Raw genomic sequence first — 17,887 nt, forward strand, 5'->3', positions numbered from 1 at the left:
AATCATGTGAGATAGGTACTCTTTTACTGAAGCTGGAGAGGTTAAGTAACTTGTTTAAGTCATTCAGCTACTAAGTGGGGGAGCCAGAATTTAAAAGTCCATCTGGTTCTTAAGTTCATTTTCTTAATCTACATTAAATTACTCCATTCTAGGGTAAATGAGATTATAGGTGAAAGAAGCTTTTAGTTTTTGAAAGAGGTAGTTTGCTATATTTAATACTGTCTCTGCTTTTCACTTCCTTTTCCCTCTTCCCTTCCTGTATTCATTCAAAGAGCATCTGCGTTAGCTATCCACCTTTTTGACCCACAGAGGGGGTTTTGTTGCCTGACCAGTGCGGGTGTCCACTTGCATAGTGGTGGCCCAATGAGGAGCTTGGACGTGCTAAGGAGGGTGTTTATGTGGAAGAGGAGCTCAGCACGGAGTATGTGAGTTGGCGCGGTATATGGAGGATGTCCAGTGTGCAGGGTGGTGACAGTTGCTCAGAGTAGTTTGACAGAGCTTGAGTGGGGTATAGGGTATCTATGCAGTGAATGGTCCATGTCAGTGACAGAAGATTGATTATGTATGAGGTGGGGCAGTTGATTGAATAAGTCAGTATAGTAAAGATAATGTGTCTCACTGTTGGAGAAAGTTAAAAAATGGAGGAAAATGATGAATCATGTACTATTGGATTGGAATTGGAGATATCATTGTGAACTTATAGTTTCCTGTGTGGTTGGATAGATATAACAAACCTGGCATCCATTTCTTGGTCTCTGAATACCATTCTCAATGAACGAGAGCCTGTTGGAGAAATGGCTAATTCAGAGAAAGTACAAGATGAGCCTGGATCATCTTATTGTGCCAGAAAGTTGTGCAAAGAATTATGAGGTTATGTCAAAACGATTCAGGACCAACTTGAATGGATTCTACTGGCCAAATCTGGAACAATTTGAACATCAAAATAAATAATGATGGCCAAATATTGCAAATAAATTCGGAACCCATAAGTCTATAGTGAAAGAATTAATGAATAAATGGAAAGTTTGATGAAGGGTGGGATATTTTTATAGTCTCAAAGTATCTCCTCTTAGAATACTAACTAATTACAAAGATTAAAAAGGAACTTTACAGTGGAGAAGCTTTGCAGTGATCACAGCAGACATACCAGTGTGCCAGCTGATAGGATGCACTGAGAATATGGTATCACTTCTTTGATATTCCTGTCAAAGATGCATACCCTGAATTTAATCATGGGAAATCATCAGACTAACTCTAATTGAGCGACATTCTACAATATAACTGACCTGCAATCTTTAAATGTAGGTCATGAAAATTAAGAAAACACTGAACAGCTGTGCCAGAATGAAAGAGACAGGACAACTAAACGCAGTTCATGAGTCATTATGCTATACAGGATATTACATGGATACTGGCAAAACTTGAAATGGGGTCTGAAGATTAGATATAGTAATATATCAGTGTCAATTTCCTGATTTTGCTAATTGTAAACTGCTTGTGTAGGAGAATTCTCTTGTTTGTAGGAAATACACACTGAAGTATTTAGGGGTGACTGGACATCATGTTAGCAGTTTACTTTCACCTTAGCGGAAAAAAAACCCACCATTGTACTATACTAAGAAATTTTCTGTAACTTGGAGGCTATTAAAAAAAAGTAAAAACAAAAACAACTACCTCTGCTAAGGGATTGACTTCTTCTTCTGTTGGTGGTTTTCAGGTGGCCTGGTAGTTAAAGGGAGAGACATTTTGTATTGCTGTACAAATACTATTAAGAAGAGCCTCTGTAATCAGTCCTGTTTTGTGATATATTTTATGGAAATGCAGGTACTCAGAAAGTTTACATTCAGAAATGTGCTCTTTGGGTCTGTAAGTATATGGATGTGTGTGTGGATGTTCTGATCTTAACAGATAACTTACTAGCTTTTGAAGGTAGCATTTTGTACCTTTTAATGTTACATTTGAATTACTTAAAAAAAATTGCCACTTGTATTTATTTTCAAATGGTCCACATTTTCTATATGAAGGATAGAATTTAATATTTAATATCTTATAATGGCAAATAAGTTTACTGTCATTTAAAATACTTATTCGCAATAATTTTAACATTGTTGTGAGTGATAAGAACAACATCTATTAGCGTTCTGGGAGTTGAGTATTTGCACAAATTACTTAACCTCTTGGTGCTGCATTTTTCTCTTCTATGAAGCGGAGATAATAAAAGTCCCTTTTTCTCAGAGTGTTGTGAGGATTAAATGTGAAAATGCATGTAAAGTGCTTAAAACAGTACCTGGCTTATAGATGCTTTAATAAACGTTAGTTAATTTATGATTATAATTATTATTATTTTGTTCTGTATTTGCATCATTTCATTTAATCCTCAGAATTAGCCCTTGAAGTAGGTATTATTTTCCCCATTTTACAGGTAGGAAAACTAAAGTTCTGAGAGGATTGGTAATTCCCCTAAGATCACAAACCTAGTAGTGGCAGATCCAGGATTTCAAACCATGTTTATCAAACTTCAAAGCCCATATTTAAATACATTACTTCTGTGTAATATTTTTTCTCTCCTCTTTTACCTAAGTTTTAGGAATAATCAGCATTAAAATTTCAAGCACTTAACATTCTAGCCTGTTTACTAAAAATGAAATATTTATATGACCAGTAATGAATATATAACAACAGCAGCATTTTATTCAAAATGTGGAAAACTGCTAGAAGTATGGACATAATTATACATTTAACTTTGGAAAAGGGAACATTTACTCTTTTCTTATTGAAAGAACAGACATTAAAAGGCAAAAATTAATCTTGCACCAGTTATTTCATAAAAATATTTTTATTAAGAATTAATAAAAAGATGTTTAAGTCTTTTGAAGAAAACAAATGTTTAGTTTAGCTCAGATGAAGAAATTTACTGGTATCCTAAAAATTGCGTGAGAGAGAACCTCTTTGTGGTGTTGGACATGGATCGTATTTATCTCTTGAAACTCTTGGCTTTTGTGGTATTGCACCACCCTGGTTCTCCTTTGACTTTTCTAGCTGTGTGTATCATTTGCTAATAAGCAAATTCTCAATCCTGACCTGTGATCATAAACTTCTCTGTTCTTGGTGTTTGTCCCTGTATCTTTAATCTCTTGAACAAGGGACATTACCTTGTCTCCAATTTCAGCTTTGTTCATGACTCTCTTTCTAATGTCTCAGCTGCAGAACGTTCTAGTATTTATTTCTAAGCTCTTAGTAGTTATATCCCAAGTAACCTTAAATTCAGAATATATAAAACCTCATTCGTTGTCTTCCACCAGTGCCTTCTAGGAGTGGGGTAGACGGGGGTGGTGCTGGGGTTCCCCCTCTAAGCTGTTTCTGATTTTAAGTTCTGCCCCTAGAGATCTTCTCTTACTTTTCTTCTTTATTCAGAGGAGTAATGTCTTTCTTATTTACTTCATTGTTCTTCTTTCCTACCATGACCAGGACCGTATCACTCTATACCTATTATTTCAACTGCTGCCTAGATGGCCTCCCTTTATCCTGGTACTACTCTCATTTAATGAGTGCATTTACCATGCTATTCCTCTGACCAAGTATCTTCAGTGGCCACTGTGTCTTTTACTTGATTCGAAGGATCCATAATTATGTCCTTGATTTACTTACAAAAACTTCCTTCTTTCAATATGTGTAGGGTTATGCCGGCGCCTTCACTGCATCTTCCGCAGAGACACGGTTTCTCCTTCTGAGCCTTTTTCCTTGTCTCCCTTAGCCTGGTGTGCTTTCTTTTCCTCCTGCTTGAGCAAGACCCACCCATCTTTAAGTCCTGGTTCAGACCAGGACCTCATGAAGCCTTTTGTACTCCACTTATCTGCACAATCTCTGAATTCTTAGTGCACTGTGGTCTGTACTTCACTGTTTAGAACTTGATATCATTATGTGTTATATTGTTCCAATGTTATTCTCATCTCTTTAACTGTATTAAACGGTTTTCAGCAATGAAATTTTTACAACTCTTAATGTTACCTGAGTATTGGCACATCCTAGGTACTCAATCATACTTTCTGATGAATAAAATTACAAATGACTTACAGTTTGCATATCTGGCAGAAGAACAAAAGGTAGAGACTTTCTTTACTGTTCACGAGATCTTATTCTTCAGTTTTTAGGGTGGAGGAAGGGAAGAAAAAAGGATAACAAATTCCTTTCTAGTTGCTGCATATATTCAAAGGATAGAAATTAAAATTAGGCGTAAAGATTATTTTCATAGAAAATTAAATGAACATGCAACATAATTTTTCTGGATGTGGAAATTCATTCTTACAAGCCTTCTTGGGTTTAAAAGAAATTGAGAGTGTATTCAATTGTATGTCTGATATTGAATTCTTTTAATTAATCAAGTCTTTTCTGTTGATAATGTAGGGAATTAAAAGAAATATGCTCTCTAGGTAGTCGAAGTGTTTCAGCTCAGATCTGCCTTTTTGTGAATAGTGGATGAAATGTCAGAACCTTATCTAGAACTACTTATTATAAATAAAGGTCTAAGAATGATTATTTGTAGAAAGGGCATTTAGCATGCTAGTTAAGTAAATCTGACAGTTAAGTGACTGAAATACTGCTAACATATTTCACTGTTATTTGTTGGGGTAGCCATTTAAAGATCGCTGTGAATGGTTCTATGAACATTTGCATTCAGGACAGCCAGATTCAGACATGGTGCACAGGCCAGTGAATGAAAATGATATCCTGCTAGTTCACAGAGGTATGTTTAACAAAGTGATGTGTGTGTGAGGCACGAAATACTAGTTATTGTAAATTTTAATATGTAAAATTAACCAATGCTACATATTTAGATTCTATTTTTAGGAGTAGCTGTGAAGTTGTGTCAAAAGCAAATTGTGCAAAGCTAAAGCAAGGAATTGCTGTACGGTTTCATGGAGAAGAAGGCATGGTGGGTATAAAAATAAGTGTTGTTAAGATCACTGTCTCTAAAAGATTGAAATGCCCTTCAATAAAGTTTAATATTTAATTGATAATGGAAGAAATCTAATATAATTTTAATGTTACTATTATTTAGAAAAAAATTTCACCATATATTTCTGTTGATACTTAATCTTATTTTCTTAAACTCAGGGTCAAGGTGTTGTGCGTGAGTGGTTTGATATTCTGTCTAATGAGATAGTCAATCCTGATTATGCATTGTTTACCCAGTCAGCTGATGGTAAGTTGTACAGTCTAGATGACTTTTTCTGTGACTTGTCACATTTTCAGACTACTTCAGTGCATTTTATCCTTTTATTCCTGTAGTAGCCCTGTGAGCTAGGGTGGTTGGATATTCCCTTTTCATAGAAGAGGACATTGAAATTCAGGGTTTTTGTTTACGTTAGCAGTTAATGAGTGGTAGGATCTTGAGTGGAACCTGACTCAGCCTAGCGTTCTTTCCTCTGAACAGTTGGTTCTCAAATGCTTGCCTCAAGGACTAGTGCTGGCCTCAAAGAAGTTTTCATCAGTTCTTTGTATAAAATAAAACTAAATTTATTCAATTTAAGGATCGTCCTTTAGTCTGCCTTTCCTGAGTTAAAATTTCCTTTTATAAAATCATGCTAGTAGATGAACTTAAAAAAAATACAAGTCCGTGTTGGAAAAGTTAAAATTTGCTAACCCTATTTGAGTTTCCAACTCTTAAATGTTATTGGTCATTAAAAACAAAGTCTAGAAATCATGGTGTGTTAAATCTTAACTTATAATCTGTTTGTTTGTAGTAACTTTGTTTTCAGCCCTTTTAAAAGATTAAGAGTTGGTAACTAAAAAGCTGTTATTTAACCATGTAATGCAAATAAAAAACTCTTTATTGAAATGATGTTTGCTACCTACTGAATTGTAATTTGATACTGTAGGCTAGATGGCAATGGTTACCACCTCATTTGTATAAGATATACCTGAGAGTTCTTTAACTTAATAAAGATTTCCATCCAAGTGAAGGTGGGATTTCAGTTTTTAAATGCTTTGTTCAGTTGCTTTTATTTTCTGAAAAATTTTTCTTTCCCGATGTTTAAATTCTTCTATAAGGAGAGAGTGTCTTATTAATTGTAGTTTCTTATTGTATCCAACCAAACCAGCAGCAAATCTCCATTGAATAAGAAGGATGACTGTATGAGAGGCAAGTGGGGGTGGGCTGCAGTGATGCTTGGGAACTGCAGATATTCACCTATGTGATGGGCTCCTCAGACACATTCGGTGTATTTGAAATTATTTAGGAATATGGGACTTCCTACTTTAATTCTGTAACCTTTGATTATTTGCTCTGAGATGAACTTAGTGTCTTTGTGATTTTACGACAAGTATGATGAGGCCCTAGTTTAGTTATTTAGGCCTAATCTTTGAAGCAAGATTTAGCATTAAAACATTGTATTTTAGATTTATTTCTTTTCTTTATAGTCCCTTATTCTGAGTTGTTTATTTAGTTTCATATCTGAAAAACAGATTTGGTGTGGAATCATTAGTTGAGGTGCTTATTCTACAAATTTATAGCAGATAATATGATGAAGCACATAGACCATAGTTTCTGATTCGTCCTTTTTGTAAGCCATGTATGTCTTCTCTTTGGGGCTGTAATATTAATAAAATATAGATGAAATATTTTCATGTTCTTATGTTTAGTTGACAAGAAGAAAATTACATTTAGGGTTCCTAAATGTGGGGAATGTTTGGATAGACCTAATGTATGTAGTAATTTCTTTAAAGCTTGCTTTCTAATTAAATTAAGATGCTTACTATAGAGCAATAGTAGTGTAGTAGAGCAGCTAAGAGTTTGGCCTTTGGCGTATTCCACTGAATGTGAATCCTAGCTCTGTCCCTTTTTCTGCTATGATCTTGTGCCAATAAATGTAATATTTCTGGACCTTGATTTCCTTATTTGAATATGGTGATAACCTATGTTTTGTAATATAGTGGGAAATCAGCTGATGTGTAAAAATGCTTAGCCCAATGCCTGGCACATAGAAATCAGAAATAAATATTAGATGCTATTATTATTATTATTTTAAAAATATTTTTTAAAATTAATTTATTTTATTTATTCACTTTTTTTTGGCTGCGTTGGGTCTTCGTTGCTGCACGTGGGCTTTCTCTAGTTGAGGCGAGCAGGGGCTACTCTTCTTTGTGGTGCACGGGCTTCACACTGTGGTGGCTTCTCTTGTTGCGGAGCACGGGCTCTAGGTGCATGGGCTTCAGTAGTTGTGGCACATGGGCTCAGTAGTTGTGGTTCGCGAGCTCTAAAGCACAGGCTCAGTACTTTTGGTGCACGGGCTTAGTTGCTCCGCGGCATGTGGGATCTTCCCGGACCAGGGCTCGAACCCTTGTCCCCTGTGTTGGCAGGCGGATTCTTAACCATTGCACCACCAGGGAAGCCCGATGCTATTATTATTATTCTGTGAAAATGATATTTTCTTATTGAATAGGGTTTTTCTGAGATGATGAAATGTCACAGTTTTATTGGTTTTGAACTTAAAACATGACATAAACTTTATATTCTATCTTAATTCACTTTCGAGCTAAAAATTATTATTCATTTCCTGAAGACTTTTTCCCCCGTTTGTTTCCTTTTTTTCTTTTGATTTCTCTGTATCTATTCTTTTTAATAACCCAAATTTCCCAGAAAGTACTTAGAGAAGGAATTATACACAGACCTAGGGGAGGAAATAGGTAAAAGTATTTCTGATTATTCTCAGAATATTGTATTTTTGGAATAATGGTTATGTTTGTCTTTGAAGTCTTTCTTCATCTCACAAAACTTTGTTTTGACTTTTTTTTTTTTTTTTGGCTGTGCTGGGTCTTCGATGTGGCACACAGGCTCTCTAGCTGTGGTGCGTGGGCTCCAGAGCGCGCAGGCTCAGTAGTTGCGGTGGGCGGGCTCTCCAGTTGTGGCACGTGGGCTTAGTTGCGCGCAGCATGTGGGATCTTAGTTACCCCACCAGGGATCGAACCCGCGTCCCCTGCATTGGAAGGCGGATTCTTAACCACTGGACCACTGGGAAGTCCCTGCTTTGACTTTTAATACCCAATCTTATATCATGACTGGGAATGATTCTCAAAAGGTACTTAACAGTGGGTGACTAGCTTCATATGGCCCTTTTAAGTCATTCAGCCATAAGCTTCCAAATGTGTACCTTATATCTAAGTAAACTTACTGGTCATGGCAATTTAGTCCAGTGCCAGCACTGATAAATCAAAGACCAGCAAAGCACAAAGAGTTAAAATATGTATGCTCAATGGCCAAACATTTCACTTTCCAATACTTTCACTTTTCCTTTGTTTATTTTTGATGCTATTTCATTAGATTTATCAGTCTTTCTTTTTGCCCAGGTGCCTAGAAGAGAAGTAAATAGCATGAACTCAGTAAATATTTGTTGAATGAATGAGAGGTAGTGATCACACAGAAAAAATAAGGAAGGTTATTTAAAGTTGAGATCTTGGTATTAGGTTTTTCCATTGCACTACATTTTTTTTTGAGACTTTCTTATTGTGGTAAAATATACATAACATAAAATTTACCATTTTAACCATTTAAAAGTGTACGCTTCAGTGGCATTAAGTACATTCACCACTGTCTATTTCCAGACTTTTTTTTCATGTAACTGGAATTACCCTCCATTGCACTAGAGTTTGGCAATAGTCAATAACTATTGCTAATGCTGTTTTTACTTTTATACCTCAGTGGTACTTATTCAAACTTGATTATTTGTCATGAGGAAAACAGTTGTACATTTAAAAATTTTAGTTATTCTCTTGTAGTGCTCAATTCCTTAAGGAGCAAAATGTAGTGAATACCTGCTACGCTGGGCATGTATAGGTGAATGAGACAATGTCTGCCCTAATTCATAGCCTAAGTAGTTATTTCCACACTGCCTGGGAAAACGTGTGTGTGTGTGTGTGTGTGTGTGTGTGTGTGTGTATGTATTTCTAGGATCTCTCTGACACCTCTTCCAACTACTTTCAGTGAAAAGTATTCTAAAATTTTCTCTCTGCACAAAGACTTATTCTGATAAGTATGTGTGAATTAATAATTATCTTTAGTATTTCCAATTCCACTATTAAATATTCCACAAAGAACATTCTTTGCTGAAGAACGTTTATACATAATGTAACCTTAGCTTTGCTGAAGTTGTATGTGAACTAATTTACCTGCATTGAAATGATCTCTCTTATGCATGGTCTTAAAAATAAATTATTTTGTCTTTATTTTAATAGGAACAACTTTTCAACCTAATAGCAACTCCTATGTAAATCCTGATCACTTGAACTATTTCCGGTTTGCTGGACAGATCTTGGGATTAGCTCTGAACCATAGGCAGCTGGTGAACATTTACTTCACGAGATCATTCTACAAGCACATTCTTGGTATGGCTCCATTGTTATTTCCTTAGGCATTTATTTAAAGTGTTTTTCTTATAGGCTTTAGCGAAAATTAAGTAGATAAATGGTGGCATTTTGGGTGAATAATTTTTATTTTGATTGGAGACAGTCTGTGTATGTAAGGCATTTGGGGGCCTGAGGGAAAGAAAAAATAACCTACATTTTTGATTAAAAAAAGTTTTTTTTTTCCATTTTAGTGTGTGTATGTTTATGCTAAAAATGCGTTTTACTATCAATATACTTAAGAGAATTGGTACTTTTTAAAGTTTATAATAAGTTCCTGAATAGCTGTTTCAAAGAAAGGTTACATTGTAGAAATGTAAGCTTAAATTTACAGACTTCCAAATTCAGGAATTAACATTCATTTAAATCATGCTGTGAATTGGATTATATTTTGCAGTTTTACAGAGTATCTGTAGAGGGCAGTATTTCACCATTAAACAGATAAGGAAAGGCAGAAACATTTAGAATATAACTGCTGTATGTTTGCATTTTTAGGTATTCCTGTGAATTACCAAGATGTGGCATCCATTGATCCAGAATATGCCAAAAATTTGCAGTGGATTTTAGATAATGATATTAGTGATTTGGGTCTAGAACTAACTTTTTCTGTTGAGACTGATGTGTTTGGAGCAATGGAAGAGGTGCCTTTGAAACCTGGGGGTGGAAGTATTCTTGTAACACAAAATAACAAAGTAAGTATTTGAATTTTTACCTTAGCCATTGTTTGTAACTTAGCCCTGATAGTTTGCTAATTATTCTAAAGTCTCCTGGCACTAGCCAGGAAAACTTTTACTGTTAGAGTTTTGTAACATTTATAACAGATAAAATATTTAAATTAACTAAACCATCAAATACCAGACTTCGAATTATAAAGGATCATTTCATTGTTGTGTTAGATATGCTGAGGCAGTTCCTGAAGCAGCCTAGAGCATAGTTCAGTTGATTGTGTAAGTTGGGCATCAGCATATCAAAACATTTGATTAGAAATATAAACCTACTTCAATATCATATTTGCACTAGATCACTATTTCATGTTTTAGAAGTACGATATTAAGAGTTCCAATAGAGAGAAGAAATCCCAGTGTTTAAACTTTGTACATACTTTTGGGATGCAGTAAATTCTATGGGACCTCTGAACTTGATTTTTTTTTAACTTTATAACTTGATTCTTTTTATTTATTATTATATCTCCTGTTTGTACATATTTTTTAAAAACTTGGTGCATGTTTTAAATTACACTGTTGAAAGTTATATTACTTTAATATATAATACAGCTTTATTTTATGTTTTGATAGATTATGTAGGAAATCGGGAGTCAGAAAATCTGGTTTTGGAATTCCAGTTCTATCACTTACCAGTAGCAACTTCTGGTAAAACAGGACTAAAATCTTTTTCCTTTCCTTTCATTGGATTATAATTCGAAGACAGCTTCAGAATCAGCTAACTTAAAAAATAATGTCCACTGAATCATTTTGTAGACAAGAGATATAGTAAAATATAGTTTTGTTTTCTTTTTTAAAGGCCAAAAGACTTGGCCGTGTTTTAACCTCTTTGAGCCTCAGTTTTCTATTCTGTGTGCTTGGGATAATAATACCTCCCATACAGAATTGGTACCAGCATTTTGTAAACTGAAAAACACAACACAAAAGTTAGTTTTTATTGGATAGTTTTCTATAAAAATAGGTTCCTAGGTTTCACGTATCTATAGGAATGAAGACCTAAATTAAGCTACGTAATTTTACCTTTTGAAACTTAGATACTATACATATTTAAAAAAAAAAAGAAAATTTAGTTTTTGAATATAAAATCAGGACCTGAGTTTTTGTACATTTATACTTAATAAAGTTTTAGTCTACCCTCTCATTTTACACATGAGGACGCTGAAGCCTGAAGAGTTAATGGTAAAGCTGGGGCCAAAACCCAGGTCTCCTAGTTTCAAGTCTAAGGTTCTTCATCCTGTTAGTAAAAGTAATCACACTGAGGTAGATCTTACTTGATTTAATATAATGAGTTAATATAATAATTTAATAATAATTATATAATTATTATAATTATAATTATATTATAATTATTATAATATAATAATTTAAACTCTAGAAGATTAAAATAGTAAAATGCTTAAAATAATTGTTTGAATCTATATGAACTTGCCAGTGAATGGAAATTTTTTAAAAATCTTCTAATTATTAGATTGTACACCTCATAGTGCATTTATTATTTTATTTTACAATGGATACCTCCTCTCAATTAGGGGTAATGAAGTCATAAAATCTTCATTATAAACAAGTGATTGCTTTTCATGAGAGAATCTCATACATGATTCCTATCTGTGAATACACTCTCTGGTGATTGGATTTGTCACTCCTCTCAGATATATTTTATATGAAAAGTGGAAAGGCTCATTAACAATTGCATGGTAGATAGCTATATTTATACTTGTATCTCCTAAGAGCCTCCCTTCCATATGACATGATTTTTGTTTAGATTTTTAAAATATGTATTTTATTCTTTTGCATTTGTGTTTTTGTATTAAAATCTAGAAAGAAGGAAGATATTTAATAAATAATAACAAATAAGAATACACTTACATTGAGGCTTGATCGTGAGTCTAGCATGAGGCTGGAATATTGCTGTAACATTAAAGAGCTTGGAAGTTTTGTTTCTAAATTTAACACATTTTTATTTAACTATATTATTGACATTGTTTTGTTAATGACAGGCTAACTTTGATGATGAGGTTCAGTAATATAGAGGTAAAAGCAGGACCTCAATCACTAATATGTTAATTCTGAGCTTTTGTTTTTCTAATACAAACATTTCTCACAATAAAATAAGCCCCTCATTTTTCTAATATTACCAGTAAGGGTCAAGTGTAATTGTATATCAAATTGTTGATGCTTAAGCATTTAATGTTTGTGCAATAAGCAACCTGATTTTTTAAAATTAAAAATCTTTAAAAACATACTAACATCTTAAATTGATCACTTGATTTAGAATTGTTAAATTATTCAATTTACAAATAAAATTTTCAAACCATGTTCTTTAGAGGTGTTGTTATATTTTAACATACATTTCTGTCATGAACTTTTTCTGTTACTCTAGGGTCAGCCTTTTACTTACTTAACTTTAGGTATAAAGTTATAATTGTCACATTTGGCATCAACTTCAGAATTTCTAAGCATATTGAAGCTTAAATGACTTGCCAAGCGTGTTAGTAAGAAAAAGTCGATATAAGCTAATCTCCACATGGGGGAGTCATTTATTCCTAAGTTTTATTGAAAGGCTTTGGTAATTATAGACTGAAACCAAATAGATAAAATACCTTTGTTTAAAAAGAAGTATATTAATAAGTACAAGTAATGTAGGCAGAACAGTATATATTCCATATTTGAAATAAAATTCTCTTTTAAATTTAATTTTATATCTGTCAATGATTTGTTTTAAAGTCTAGAGGAAAAAATAAGATCACTTGGTTTCACTTTGGAAAATGGCTGAATTACCAGGAGCTGAACATTTACATTTAAATAGTATTTTCAGCATTTTAGAAAGTTTTGCTTTAACTTTTCACTTTCACTTTTAAATTCTTGACCAAAGATAAAATTGTGGAACCATAAAACCTTCAGTTAGGAGTGACACATTTTTGCTAGACCTTCAGTTCTAGCTCTTAGTACTGAAGAGTAAGCTCCGTGGCTTTTAAGTGTTAACAACACTTTTACCATACTAATCATAAAGTTCATTAAGGCTGGGAGAGAACAAAACGGGGTGAGATGGGACAGGATATCAGGGAATGGAGGAGGTGGCATGGAAGTTGAGTTATAGAGGAGAAGCATTAAGTGGTCGGATAGGAGTAAGAAAGGGGAGAAGGAAATGTTCTGGGCTTATAGAAGGGCACAGAGATGGCAGAGCATGGTATGTTTGGGGAACCACAGGTAGGTCAGAGTTGTAGATCTTAGCTTAGATTGCAAAGTAAATGAGTGGGAAAAGATGAGGTGGGGGAGGTAGACAGGGACCAAATTCTGAAAGACTTTGCATCCACAATTAGAAATTTGAAAATTATTCTGAAGGCTTAGGGATGATTGCAGATGCTGTAGAGGGCACTGACATGATTGAATTTCTGTTTTTTAAGAAAAACAACACCAATCTCAGCTTGGAGTGTGAAGAATGGGTTGAAATGGGGCAATATTGGAGTCAGGGCAACTGATAGGTGATTGTGGCATTGCTCTGGGGAGCATGCATGAGTGATTTTATAAGACAGTGGCAGTGAGGATGGAGAAAATGAGACAGCTTTTGAGGATGTAGAATTTATAGAACATGGTAATTAGCTGTTTGGGAAGGTGAAAAAGAAGGACTCCAGGATGAGCCACTTAGGTGGATGGGCTCCAGAATGATGGGTGGTGGTGTCATTCTCCTAGTCATCAACCTCATCACATAGTTGTATTCTCTAGTGATGATAATAGCCACTGCCTATTGAGTACTTTGTATATATTTCATTTATTTGAGTTGTGTTCTTTGTGCATTTCTCATTTACTATAACAGCCTTTTGAGATAGTTATTTCTATTCATTCAGTGTGGAAACAGCTTTAATAATAAAAGCGTCTTACATTTATTAGGTGTTTATAATGTGCTAGGCACTGTTAAAAGTGCTTTATGTGTATTAACTTACACTTAAACAATCCTATGAGGTATAGATACCCCTTTCTACAGGTGAGGAAACTGAAGCATAGAGAGGTTAAGTAGCTTTCCTCCAAATCACAAGGCTAATAAGTGGTGGATTTGAATCCAGACAGTCTATAAATTTCAAGCCTGAGCTTGTAACTATGACACTATATTTCTTTAGAATATAGACAGTTAAATAACTGTCTAAGGGCTCAAAATTGGTAACTGGTAGACCCTCAGTTTAAATCGAGGTCTGTATGGTTGTGTAACTGCTGGGCCTCTCATTTACTAAGGCAGTGAATATGAACAAGGTAGCAAATACAAATTTAGTGTGTTTTCCAAATTTATGGTTAGCAAAGGGCAAGGATGGGGAGGGAGGGATAAATGAGGAGTTTGGGATTAACAGATACATACTACTATATGTAAAATAGATAAACAACAAGGACCTACTGTATAGCACAGGGAACTATACTCAATACTTGTAATACCCTATAATGGAAAAGAGTATGGAAAAGAATATATATATACATATATATAACTGAATCACTTTGGTGTACATCTGAAACTAACAAAACATTGTAAATCAACTATATTTCAATTAAAAAATTTAGTATGTTTTCCTCCATTTCATTTTTATTTGGTTAGTACCTTATATTGCTAGTTTAATTTGATTTATTTCACATACAAGCACATTTGATGCCCATCCAAGTACAAAATACGAGCTTGTCTATATAGATTATTGACTTAAAGTGGATTCCTATGTGTATCTTCAGAAAAGTATACTATGAGATATCTTTTTATTACTCTGAAAACTTTTAAAACAGTTTAGGTCTAAGGTTCTCCATATTGAGTATTTTTAGATTGGGTTTTAAATTATCTTTAGTATCTTTTTGTCAGTGAAGGAGAACATACTTTTCTTTGCATTTTAGTTGGTATATTCTAAAAATTCACTTTAAAAATCACCAAATCCTTGTAATGGTAACCTGAAGAGTCACTATTTTCAATGACTGAATTTGTTCCACAGAAACTGATGTAATAGGATTTTTATCAGACTATCAATCTTTATAACTAATTAGTGACCTTAAAAATAAGAATATATTGGTAAAGGATAAATTATTGGAAAATGTTACATCGTAAAAATGTGCCTCTCTTTTTTCTTATATCTACTTATTCCTGCAGAAGAAATCTGGTATCCTTTGAGTTTTCAGTGGAGAAATTTTCAATGAAAACTCTTACATACCAGAGCAATAATAATCAAGTGGATAAGCCCAGGAAAGAAGCTTTTATTACTAAAGGATTTATATTCAAACAGTGAATTGAATTATGCCAGTCATAATGCCATTTAAACTGTTAATTTAAAAGTAAAAATAACTATTTCAAACAGTTTTACAAGTATGTCCAAGTTTATCAGCTTACTTGGGATAAGAACATTTTGCTTTCACTATTAGAAGTTAACTATTAGTTAAGTAAACATGGTTTTTATATGTATATATATATATATATATATATATATCTTTCAAGAAATCGTGAAAAAAATTTTCAAGAAGAAAAATAGCTTCAAAAAAAAGGTGTCAATTTTCAATGTTACCACCACTCCTCGTAAGAAGACATAATTTAGATTCAAAGCCTGAAAAGAAGTTAAAATTTTAAGGAAGATTTCCAAGGAGTGATACTATTCATTGCACACATTCAGAAGACTAGGAGATAATTAAAACAAAATGTTTCTGTAACTAGACATGCAATTTAACTGGAACGTAATATCTGAAAGTTGAATCTCAATCTTAGTGTTTTTATTTTTCCCTTGGCACTTATTCTTTGCTTACCTATCTTATATCAGTTATGAGGCTCAGAGGTTGAGCTAGGAAAAAGTTGCCAAGGCTCTTTTTTATTTTGTTATCTCTGTGCTGAGGCTTTCTAAGTTGAAAGCTTTCTATAAACATAACTATTTCACCAGAACAGGTACTAACTCAGATTCTTTAGTTAATTCTCCAGTTTACTTCTGTGGCATCTGGTATTATCTTATGCCCTCAAAGAATTAACAGTACAACTCAGGTGGGAGCACGTATGCATCTATTGGGGATAAAAATACCCCCCACACCCAAGTTATATCATCTCTTTAAATACCTTAGAATGAAGTGGAATTTTAGGTTTCCTTTATATTTAATGTTTATTTGAGCAACTCTTTATGCCAGTGTTTTGTGGACTGATTGTCATCTACATGTTGACTGTTTCCTTAGAGCATTTAAGGTATTTGATGTAGTTACTCAAGGGCATGAAGTGTGTGGGTGAGTCCCTTGGATGCCTTCGTAGGTGGTGGGAATGCAACCAGTGTATTTCTGTACAGTATGAACTGTCAGAATGTTAGTGTATGATAACGGTGGATGTTCATAGTAATAATTGTGTCATCAAGAACATGTTAATGTGTGTTATTCTCTCTGAGGATGTGCTCTTTAAGGAGGCAGGGAAACATTTTAGAAGCAGCTGGATTTAGATTTTTTCTCTTAAACACAGTTGTCTTTCAACTACCTGGAAAACTCTTACTTTACTAAACAACTCAGGAGAATTTGTGATGGCTAGGATTTTATTTTACTGAGAAATAATTTAGACGAAGATTTGTCCATATTTAAATTAACTTAATATGGAGACTGGTATCTGGAGGAGCTGATTTTTCACAAATTGATGTCCAATAACTGTGGGCCAGAGCTACAAAAATAAATGTGGGAAATAATATTAGAGGGGACATTAGTATACTTGTGAAATTAATTTTTAAAAATAGAATGTATGAGGAAGTAATAGGAATTAATTGATAGAAAAGAGTGTGTACTATTCTGATAAATATGGAATACAATGGCAAACTAAAATAAAGTGTACTTGAGCAGTTCATGCTTCATAATTTGAGGTCTTGAATAATTATTAGTGAATAGTACCTTAAGATTATAAAAGCAAAACGTCTTGAGAGAAATATATAATTATTAATGAATGAATGGAGCAGAAAAATTTTAGTATGTTCATTAAGCAGTTTAGTTAGAACAGACATCAGTTAAAAGATAATCATGTGTTAATGCTGAAATCATTGCTGGTTATTACTTGGGAGTGTGTTATATATATTATTTTTTTAGATTGGATCCTGAAAATTTAGTTTGTGTTTCTGTTTGATTGTTTGGCACACATTTCTATTTCCCTCTCTCTAGTAACTACCTGGATGTAACTTGTAGAAACTGATTAATTCCTGTACAATGGAGAAAACCTTTGGGCGGTTGGGAGTGGGATTTGGGGTGGGAGTAGATTGAATAGCAGAGACGGTAGCTTTCCCTGTGCCAGATTGCAGAAGGAGCCGTGCAGGGTTTGGGGAGAGCTGTGAGTAATCCATTGTGACAATTCTGTAGGTCTGAGATGTATGGAGAATTCATAGCCGGAATCATGTATAACTTGCTGGCTCAGTGCCTGTCGTTTTTTTGGCGGGGGGAACAGAGCATCAGATTAGTGCCAAAAAAAAAAAAAATATTAAAGGAAGGGGCCTAAAATAGGTTTTCTCCCTCTGTGTTTAGAGCATTTGTTCCTGGGAGGTGAGAACTATATACAGCATATTGCTTTTAACTCTCAAAGTTTCACTTAGATGTAATTTAAAATATATGAATAATAACAATGGTAGGGTTTATATACAGAGAGTGATGATAATTCATTTTGTTTGAGCCAAAATACATTTTTTATTGCTAGTTAAATTTTAAGTGACACTGTTCTCGATGATGATGATGTGTATTTTAAAAGAGAATGTGAAAAAAAAAAAAAAAGAAAACGTGTGAAAATAGGTTACCTTAACTCAGAATCAAAT

General features: G+C 33.9%; 1 protein-coding gene across 4 annotated transcripts in view; it reads left to right on the forward strand.

The window, feature by feature from the left end:
• Positions 1-17,887, forward strand: part of HACE1 (HECT domain and ankyrin repeat containing E3 ubiquitin protein ligase 1) — a 91,994-nt gene that overhangs the window by 58,225 nt on the left and 15,882 nt on the right. For all 4 annotated transcript variants that reach the window (XM_061207685.1, XM_061207686.1, XM_061207687.1 and 1 more), the window contains 5 exons: positions 4,633-4,744; positions 4,836-4,933; positions 5,116-5,203; positions 9,232-9,381; positions 9,895-10,091. In XM_061207685.1, coding sequence (XP_061063668.1) covers positions 4,633-4,744; positions 4,836-4,933; positions 5,116-5,203; positions 9,232-9,381; positions 9,895-10,091 — 645 coding nt within the window. The remainder of the gene's footprint in view (positions 1-4,632; positions 4,745-4,835; positions 4,934-5,115; positions 5,204-9,231; positions 9,382-9,894; positions 10,092-17,887) is intronic.

The sequence above is a fragment of the Eubalaena glacialis genome, chromosome 12, assembly GCF_028564815.1.
Source record: "Eubalaena glacialis isolate mEubGla1 chromosome 12, mEubGla1.1.hap2.+ XY, whole genome shotgun sequence".
Classification (NCBI taxonomy): domain Eukaryota; kingdom Metazoa; phylum Chordata; class Mammalia; order Artiodactyla; family Balaenidae; genus Eubalaena; species Eubalaena glacialis.